At 51.3% G+C, this 10470-nt stretch overlaps 1 protein-coding gene across 1 annotated transcript; it reads left to right on the top strand.

The window, feature by feature from the left end:
- The first annotated feature begins 6021 nt into the window (after positions 1–6021).
- LOC543281 (alpha-amylase/trypsin inhibitor CM3-like) lies at positions 6022–6784 on the top strand. The gene has a single exon (NM_001405750.1). It carries the CDS (start codon positions 6074–6076, stop codon positions 6578–6580), a length of 507 nt encoding a protein of 168 aa, NP_001392679.1. The 5' UTR covers positions 6022–6073; the 3' UTR covers positions 6581–6784.
- The last annotated feature ends 3686 nt before the right edge of the window (positions 6785–10470 follow it).

Genomic DNA, 10470 nt, shown 5'->3' with positions numbered 1-10470 from the left:
CTCGTCTGCCTTGTCGTTCCATGAGAACGGGCTCGTCTTCTTAATCAACTGGTACAGGGGCACCGCCCTCTCGCCCAGCTGGCTTAGGAACCGGCTGACTGAGGCCAAGCATCCGGTGAACTTCTGGACATCACGCAGCCGAGCCGGCCTGTGCACACTCGATGACCTTGATCTTCTCCGGGTTCGCCTCAATGCCGCGTTCCGAGACGAGGAAGCCAAGTAGTTTTCCGCCCGGGACGCCGAAAACGCATTTTTCCGGGTTAAGCTTGACCTTGTATTCGTGGAGGTTGGCGAATGTTTCCTTCAAGTCGTCGAGGAGCGTGAGGTGCTACTTGGTCTTCACCACGATGTCGTCCACGTAAACGTGGATATTGCGTCCGAGTTGCGGCAGCAGGCATTTCTGCATGCAGCATTGGAAGGTGACACCGGCGTTCTTCAAGCCGAACAACATGGTGATGTAACAGTATGCCCCAAAGGGCATGATGAAGGACGTCTTCAGGGCGTCAGCCGGGTCCAGCTTGATCTGGTGGTAGCCGGAGTAAGCGTCCAGGAAGGACAGGAGCTCGCATCCGCTGGAGGACAAACGGATCCTTGGGACATGCCTTGTTGAGGCTGGTGTAGTCTATACACATGCGCCAGGTCTTGTTCTTCTTCAGGACGAGGACTGGGTTGGCCATCCACTCGGGGTGAAACACTTCCATTATGAAGCCGGCCGCCAAAAGCTTGGCGACCTCTTCACCGATGGTTCTTCTCTTCTCTTCGGAAAATCGTCGTAGGGGCTGACAGACAGGCTTGACATCCTTGCGGATGTGAAGTTTGTGCTCGGCGTACTTCCTTGGGATACCCGACATGTCCTTGGGGGTCCATGCGAAGATATCCCAATTCTCATGGAGGAAGTCAACGAGCTCGCCTTCCTATTTTCTGTCGAGGAGGGTGCCTACGACGACGTACTTGCTGCAGCTGGGGTCTTCCGGGTTCAGCTTCACCTTCTTGGTATCCTTGGAGGGCTTGAAGGCGGCTTCATCGGCCGGGTCCTTGACAGGGATCGATGCGGCCGAGGCTTCGCCTGCCATGGCGACGATCCGGTCGAGCTGGCGCCACTCCTCGGCTATGACCAGCGACTCGGCCAACTTGGCGCCATCTCGGGCGCACTCCAGAGACTTGCGGTAGTCGTCGGTAATGGTGATGAAGTCCTTGGGACCCGGCATCTTCATCTTCAGATATGCATAGTAGGGAACCGCCATGAACTTGCCAAGCGCGGGCCGGCCCAGCAACGCATGGTACGTGCTGGACAGGTCCACCACCTCGAACCAGATGTCGAGCCGGACCAGGCCAATGGGAGAGCAGGAAAGGCCGGGTACGATGCCGTGGAAGATCGTCCGGGTTGGCTCCAGGTCCTCGGCCTTGAGGCCGACCTTGGTCATCGTGTCGCGGTAGAGGCTGTTGATGCTGCTGCCGCCGTTAATGAGGACTCGAGAGAACTTGCACGTGCGCCGCGCGATGATGGTGGGGTTGAGGACGAGGGCGTAACCTCCCGGATTCTGCATCACTGTCGGGCGATCCTCCCGAGTCCAGGTGATCGGGCGATCCGACCAGTGCATGAATTCTAGCTTGGTCGGGACAACGGTGTTCACCTCCTGCCGAAGGAGGCGCTCGCTGCGCTTGTCATTGCCGAGGCTGGTGAAGATGATGTAGGCCACGTTCTGGTCCAGGAAGGCGTCGTCGTGCATCATGCCGCCAGCTGGAGGCGGCGGTGGAGGTGGAGGCGGCCGCCCCGCGCCTGGAGCCGGAGCCGGAGGGGGCGGGACGTCACCCCTCATGATGTGCTTGGTGATGGCGCACTGCCGAAGCATGTGCGAGGACGGTCTTGCGCCGCTGTGGTGCTTGCAGGGAGCGTCGAGCATCTCTTCGAAACTCATGGTGGGCTGCCACGCCATCTTGCCGGTCTGCCGACGCTTCGCCGTCGGGTCTGCCGCGGGCTTGGCAGCCGCGACGAGCCGATTGTCGTGATGCTGCGCCGGCTGGTCGGCCTTGTACTTGTTGTTCTGGTGATGCTGCTGCCGGTTGCTTTCGCCGGCCGGCTTCGAAGAGGGAACCGGCTTCGCCTTGCCGGCTTCGTCCAGCGCCACCTGGATCTTCATGGCGGAGTCGGCGTTGGCGTATTTGTCCGCCGTTAGCATGAGCGCGGCCATGGTGGCCGGCTCGGAGCGCAAGAGCTTGTGCTTGAGGAGGGTGCCGTCTCGGCACCCGTTGATGAAGTACTGGATCACCTGGACTTCATGGACGCCCTCGCAGTTGTTTCGGAGCTCGGTCCAGCGTGCGAGGTACTCGCGACCGGCCTCCGTTGGCCCCTGCACACACATGGCGAGTTGGCTAGGGCGGCTGGGTCGCTTGTAGGTCCCCGTGAAGTTGCGGACGAAGGCCTCCTCGAAATTGACCCATGTATTGATGCTGCCCATCGGCAGACTATTCAACCACGTGTGGGCCCACCCCTGGAGCATGAGCGGTGCGTAGCGCATGGCGAGACGGCGATTGGCACCAGTGATGCCAATGGCCGTGGTGTAGTCGGTGAGCCAGTCTTCTGGCTTCACGGCCCCGTTGTACTTGGGGGTGTTGCGGGGGAGCAGAATCCTTTGGTAAAGGGCTCGTCCCGGATGTGTGGGCCGAAGCACGCCGGCCCGATAGTGCCGCTCTCCTCCACCTCCAGGGAGCGAGCGAGCTGATCGAGGAGGTGGCGAGCGTCAGCGCCGCCGATGGCGCGCAGGCCGAGTCGACTGGCGGCCAGGTCCCGGGGGGCTGGGTCGGTCAGAGTTGTACGTCGGCCATGCTGGCCGGGTCCGCGCTGGGTCTCCGGGGCGGGCTCGTCGCCCAGGACGCCGACGACTGTGGCGGCCGGGTCGCGCCGAGTCCGGGCTTGGCCGGAGTGCGCCTCGCCGGGCGGCGAGGAAGCAGTGTGCAGAAGTTCGCCGTGTCCGCCAAGGCGGGCGGAGCCGGACCCCGCCGGCTTGGTGAGCTGGTTGAGGCGGTCCTGCTGGGTGTTGGTCGTGTTGAGGAGCTCACGCATCCGCCCGATGCGCTCCTGTAGCTCTTCACCCATGAGCCGGTCCAGGCCGACTGCGTCTGCCTGGGCAGCGCGCATGTTCTTCACTGGGGTCTCGTAGACGGTCCGGACGGCGCCGAGGGCCCGGCCGATCGCTCCTCCCCGGGTACGCACATCAGCGACCCGGCTTGGCTCGGCCCCGACGGGCGCGAATCCGTGGGCGGCGTCGTGCTCTAGCTGAGCGGCGTCCAAGCGACGCTTGGTGGCGGCGAGCGTCTCGGACAGGTCCAGCATCTGCTGGCACCTTTCCTCGAGCTGAGTTCGGGCCTCAGCGACGTTGGTGGCGTCAACGTCGGTGCCGATGGGGATACAGAGGCTTTGCATCGCGGCGCGCAACGGATCGGACGGCTCGGTCCGTTCCGCTGTGGCCCTAGCTTCTGTGGCCTTCCTCAACTTGCTCGACGAGGAGGAGGCGCCATCTCGGTGACGAAAACCTCCATATGGCGGCGGAAATGCCACCGCCGAGGGAGAGGGGAGAGTCGAAGTAGCTGAGCACCTCACTGGGGTACTCGTCGGCCGCGAACGCATCAGAGATGCGCAGCGCGACGAAGGAGGCGGCGAGCGCGCCGACGATGTCGTCCGCCAGCGCGACAGACTCGTCGGAGTAGGAGAGGGGCCCCGTCTGAAGCATGCTCCCGGCCAGCTCCTCGAGCTGCCCCACGGTGGGCGCCAACTGTCATGGTGGGCGCACGGTGGATGCCAAGGGACAGCTAAAGAGAGGAGGAGGCTTGAGGGCGCTGGTGGGCTCTAGAGGCGAGGTTGGCATGAGCGGGCGCGGGACACCGGACATACCCAGGTTTGGGGCTCTCAGAGAGATAATACCCTTAGTCATGCTGAGTGTAGTTTGATGTTCGATAGTACAATGTCGCTCCTGGAGCTGTATGGGAGAGGAAGGGAGCTGGCCAAGGCTTGGGCTGCCCCTTCTCTCTGGGGTGGCTGTTTCGGTGGCTAGTTGCTTACTTGTTCCTGTTCTCTACATACATCACATGCCCGTATATGCGTGGGCTCCTGGGGGGTTTTATAGACCAACCCCCCAGGGATACAATGGTAATATTGTGAGTCGGTGGGTCCGGGTTGTCGGCGTCCGGGAACCCGGGCTGGGTCCCGCCGGGGCTTGTGGTTCGCCGGGTTCCCCTAGGTGCGGGCCCCGCATGCCTAGGGGGACTGTGCGTCGTCTTGTCGTTCGTCAGGGTGAGGCCAAGTCGAGTCGTGTACAATGATGCCCCATCAGGTCGCCGCTTGCTGTCATCAGCGGCTAGGGCGGGGGCACTGTTACCACGCCAGCCCTGGTCAACGGGCAGGTGAGGGGCACTGTTGCCACGCTCCGGCTGACCATAGGCATGGGTGGGGGCACTGTTGTCTTGGTCATCGGTGATTGAAGTCTCGTCCCATCGTACGGCCTGGATGGGACAGGAGCTGGCCCGTGGCTGGATTGCGGAGCACGCTACAGGTGGGGCTGGCTTGTTGGAGAAGCCTTGGTTGCGCGGGGTTTGGCTGTCTCGTGCCAATTGTTGAGGCCGGGTCGACGTGCCTTGCCGGGTCGGAGAGCTTGGCCGGGTTGCGGGCCTTGCCGGGTCGAGCGACCCGGCCAGGCGCGTGCCGGTTTGAGGGGCGATGCGGGTTCCGCTGTTTTTGAAAAGGATCCGGGTTCCGTTGCCTGCCCGAGGTTCAACCCCCCGACAATAAAATTACTTTTGCTAAATTCCTGAATTGATGTTCAACTTGTAAAGGAAGGTGACTGTGGTTGCATTAGATTTAAAGAACTGTGGTAGGAATAGTTAATAAATATAAATAAAATAGTTAGTAAAGTATTTTTGGAGTGTTTTTATATGTAGAAACTGACCATGGTTCATAGGTTCACCAGTAACATCTTTCGTAAACAAGGTGTCACATAATAAGAAACATAATGATGAGATTTGGTCAGTCCACTTACACATAGTCATAAAAATAAGTCGTGTACATTTTATATAGATGATACATCCAAAATTATAACACACGCCAAGTCACTTGGATAATACTCCACCCATGGCGTCAATATATAAGCTACAAAACAATTGCATTAAAAACTTCGGCATACTGTTGATAATAAATCTATTCCCGAAGAGAATACTGAGATAGGTAGAAAACACTCTCTTTACCCGTAGCAGAGCAAACTAAGAGAGTACAAACAGGCGCATGCGTCTTAACCTTTTCTATCACTAGGCTAATCCCACACCTCGGCCTACTCCATCTAATGCACACTCTTCTCATTATTATCCCCTCATCATAACTGGCCAACATTGTACTAACATAGACTCAGTATGCATCCGCAAATTAATCTCACAACAACACTAGTAGCAATATGTTGAATTATTCAACTCATTAAAAAAGATCCACCACAAGCATTAAATGGATCACCATAATCCTGTACGCCAACTCATATGATCTAGACAGTGAAACACATCGAGATGTTTTATTACATAGGTTAGTACTACAAACCCATATGTGACAAGTTTGTATTATTAACTCCCCGTCGAGGAGCTGGGTGAAACCAGTACAAATTTCCCCAACTACCAAGTATTTTGATACAAAGGGAGTAGGTCACATGTTCACGAACTGCATGCAAAACCAAACTCCGTTGTTGGTTTAGCAATACCGGCATGTATAAACTCGCTTAATTGACGAGATAAATGAGCCGCTAGTATGCGAAAAGATGCCACATCAACCATGACGAGAAAAGCTAGGTTTGAGCGGCTATGAATCTCTCACTGCTTCCACGCAAAAGACAGCTTGCATTCCCCTCCAAATTCTGTTGCAACCAATCAATTAAGTGCGCTCTAGCTCATCACAACCGTCATATAACACAACAAATTTAGTTAATTGCTAACAACTCTGCCTCTCTTAACTTTTTCTGGGTATATATGCGAGCATGTGTGGCGCATCCAGCATAAACTCAAGGAACTACACCAGCGAACCAGACTTGGCTAGAATACCATGGCGTGCAAGTCCAGCTGCAGCCTCCTCCTCTTGGCCGCCGTCCTGCTCTCCGTCTTGGCCGCTGCTTCCGCCTCCGGCAGCTGCGTCCCAGGGGTGGCTTTTCGGACCAATCTTCTGCCACACTGCCGCGACTATGTGTTACAACAAACTTGTGGCACCTTCACCCCTGGGTCAAAGTTACCCGAATGGATGACATCTGCGTCGATATACTCCCCTGGGAAACCGTACCTCGCCAAGTTGTATTGCTGCCAGGAGCTCGCAGAAATTTCTCAGCAGTGCCGGTGCGAGGCGCTGCGCTACTTCATAGCGTTGCCGGTACCGTCTCAGCCTGTGGACCCGAGGTCCGGCAATGTTGGTGAGAGCGGCCTCATCGATCTGCCCGGATGCCCCAGGGAGATGCAATGGGACTTCGTCAGATTACTCGTCGCCCCGGGGCAGTGCAACTTGGCGACCATTCACAATGTTCGATACTGCCCCGCCGTGGAACAGCCTCTGTGGATCTAGAGATAAAATCAGTCGCTCGTGAATAAGCATGCATGTTGCATCCATAGGCGTGTGGTGTGCATGTATACATATGTGAGCTCCGCGCGCTCAACATGTGTGGGCTATCTGCTATGAATGAGAATAAAGAGAATCATTCTGTGGTTCTTTAATTTCAACTAGATCATTTTAGTCTGTCAAAGGCCAAAGCGACATTTCAACTGGATCATTTATTTTTCAAAGGCCAAAGCCAGATATAAGTTATTAACTAAGTCCAAACCTAATAAACCTATGACAAAAATAAAGATTACAAGCAGATCCAAGGGAAGTTCATCGCCGTCTCTAACATCCACAAGAAGATGGCACGTCTCGAGCCTAGCTAAATGCCTCACTTGTTCCGCATCATTGGAGCCATGGAATCATTGAAGACCCCCCTCGTCAGTGTGGTATCATGAACTGGTTGGTATGGATATGGCCATTGATGTAGTTGTCAATCATGGATCTGACCGCTTTGGGCTTTTCTTCCTTTTTCCTCACCTATTTATAGCTTTGGGGCTATCTTAGTTATTCCTTATGATCCTTAGAAGTCTCCCTTGATCCATATATTCATGGATTATAATAGAAAACAATGCATACCTATTGTCTTTAGCGTGCCTTACATGACAATTTATAGGTACAGATGGGCGTCCATGTTTGCATGTCAATTCTTTTGATACTTCTAAAACATTTATTTGTAATTTTGAAAACATCAGGGCTCACTAGAGCTCGAGATACGAAAGGGTTTCATGTACTCTTGTTCGTAATAGTATTCCTAGCCCGTCCTCCCCTGTTGTTTCATTTATGAGGAAATATAATATGTAAGTTAAAATAGGAGTAAATTTCATGTATATGGCATCATCAATCTTTGAGGAGCCTTAGCCAGATTCCAGTTCTACCATGAACTCCCCTCCTAACATAGCTAACTCACGGCTAACCACCGGGACCCATCTTCATGATCATATTCTCATCGGCCACACCCTATTGCCTCATTTGGTTCTCCTTGAGTAGAAGCTGACCCTTCTCCATGTCAACCTTGTGCCTCTTGCCGTCATTCATCTCTCGCCACCTCACCAACTTATCTTGTCTTTTCTTCTCCACCAAGTCAAACTTGGCTTGCATGATTCGCGCCACCATGTCCTTCTTCGTCGTGATCAACTTATATATCTTCTCCCTCGTGTAAATGACATCCACTTCCCTCTCAAGCATACCCTTCACCCTCTTGCTCGATGGAGTAGGACTCCTCAGTCTCCTCTTAGCATCGCCACCCTCATCAATATCATCATCTTCTTCTTCTTTGTCAACCTTCAAAAAGCACGAGGTACTTGACCTTGATTTCTTCGGTGGAGCCTCATCATTCATCGTCTTCCAGTTCTCATCCTTCTTGAGCAAGTTCCAACAATGACGGAAATTGCTTGTACTTCTCCATGGCGATCCCACCCTAAGACAAGAAATTGCATGATGAGCAACAATTGACAAACCGATGTTGACAAATATGACTAGAAAACATATGAATCAAACTTATGAATATTTTTCCCTTTGCCGGGAGAAATTTCAAAATGTTTTTTCTCTTTTGGAAGGACAAACTCAGAAATGTTTGACTGGTGCAAATTGTACTGGAAAGTCTTATAATTTGAACAACTGTAGGTAGTAAAGGTTCAGGGGCCCATGATGAACCAAACCTGGCCTTATTAGATGCCATTCAATAAAGATCATCTTACGTTTTCTTTGCAGATATCAAATATCAAACGCATTGGATTATGTGCCTATGTCTTGGGGCTGTTATTGGCCTGAACGCGAAATCGTGTGGTTGGAGATTTTGTATCGTAAACTAGGTTCTGAGTCATAGTCCAGTGTGATGTTATTTTGTTATCAGGATGAAACAAGTTATCATACGTTTATTTCCTGTTATTTTGCCACCTTGGTATGATATACTCCCTCCGTCGCATAATGCAAGATATTTTTTGACACTACACTAGTGTCAAAAAAACGTCTTACATTATGGGACGGAGGGAGTACGATTTATGTGATTATCCTGCCGCTACCTACTAGTATGGCAAACCTGTTTGGTGGGGTTAATAATAAAGTTAAACCACATATCTGGGCGGGAGTTTGTGATTTGCCCTGGGTTCTATGAAATTGTCGGCTTGACTGTGTTTTTAACAGAGTCAAAATATAGAACTTTATGCACATCATTTTCGGAGCTACACATGGATACGTACATGGTCCTTATTGCAGCATGTGAAGGTATATGAGCTATGGGTGTTGGGTGCAAGCAGTGGGAGACAGTTCTACATGTTACTTACAATCTGCTTGGATTGCGGTTTAATAATAGGCTATGCGTGTAAGTATATATAGTCCTATTGTCAATGGTGGTGGCTTCTTTCTATTTATTATGAAGTTTGATGCACCGGACCTTGATACTCATTGTTTAAAAAAAATGGTTGTATGCATCAAAATGATGTAGATGCCAGATTTTATCCTCATCCTATATATACTTAAAAGAGTCATCATCACTAAGTTATACTAGACAATACCTTGCGCGTTGCAGCGGAATGGTAGTGTAATAAACAATTTAAAAGAGAGGGGCACATGGTAATGAGAAAAGGAGTAAGAAATTAGAAATAAGAAATGTTTTGCAGTAGAAGATGAGTTGGATTTAATAAATAACTCTGAAATCGAGTAGTGAGGATGACTCTCTCCCCACGTGTTTCTGCGGTAACTTTGTTAAAAAAAGCGTAAGTAGTTGATAAAAATAACTAAATCTAAAGTATAAGCTTGAAAATCAATAAAAAATATCTAAAAATAGAATAAAAACTTTTGAATTACAGTTAATAATGTCATTTTGAACAAAAATGTGAAGGATGACTAACATGAATATATGATGTGGCAGTGTTACAGGCATAGACTAATGCAAAAATAATTGTATTTTATAAGTTAAATGCATGACTTTATGTGCTAGATTTTGCATGGCTTAGTGGGAGAGAAGACTTAAATGCATTGCTTAGTGGGACATTGAGGTGGACACTTTGCATGTTGAGAGAATTGAAACCAACTTCTTAAAAATGTAAGATATCTCAACATGCAAGCGTGCCACATTATCATACAATTAAGGATGGGATAAAGCTCACCTCAACATGCCACCATGCATGAGAGAAGACCCACCACCACATGCAACCATGCATGGGAAAATATCTTTCATTCTATTATTCTACTTATGTTAATAACTATTTTGCAACTATACATAATTAAATATAGTAGCTCATATGTATTGTTAAATTTTGTTCACATGTTATTGATCTAAACATTTACATTTCACACAATCAAATGTGATTGAAATATATTGCAAACGATTCACGTAACAACGAGAGGGATATCATCTAGTTTTTTCTTAAAGTGTTAGGTTTTGAGTCGTAGCCGATCCATCTGTGTAGACCTTTGATTTTGCTATTAATTCAAAAAAGAGAAACGTTTACATTCGGCTGGCCGGCGGAATGCTCGGCCGGTCGTGTGTGACTTGCACAATCCCACTCGGTAAAACGACGCCTAGTTGCTCAAGTGGCCACGTCACTAGCGCAACCTCCGTGGCGCACCGCTCCCCATCCCCCTTGATCCCTCTCGACGCTCTTATCCCATATAGAAGGCTCCCCTCTTCCACCCATCCACTCTCTTCTCATACCCTACCTCCAGCACTTGTGCCGGCAGCGAGCGTCCAAATTAAGCCATCGGAGAAATCACCTCGGTTACATGTGCCACCCTTTTTTGCATCTAGATCGGGTCGAGATGGGCGGGTTGGCAGCCGATTGCCCCCACCGCGTACACCGCCGTTGCGAGGAATACTCAGGGGCTGATGCAACCCGGGGAAGCCATGGTCGTCC

This window comes from Triticum aestivum, chromosome 4B, assembly GCF_018294505.1.
Source record: "Triticum aestivum cultivar Chinese Spring chromosome 4B, IWGSC CS RefSeq v2.1, whole genome shotgun sequence".
Lineage (NCBI taxonomy): Eukaryota > Viridiplantae > Streptophyta > Magnoliopsida > Poales > Poaceae > Triticum > Triticum aestivum.
This window is presented reverse-complemented; position numbering and strand designations above follow the sequence as displayed.

What these genes read in the sequence shown, in the direction of transcription:
- LOC543281 (NM_001405750.1), top strand. Translation starts at nt 6,074, where the DNA reads ATGGCGTGCAAGTCCAGCTGCAGCCTCCTCCTCTTGGCCGCCGTCCTG.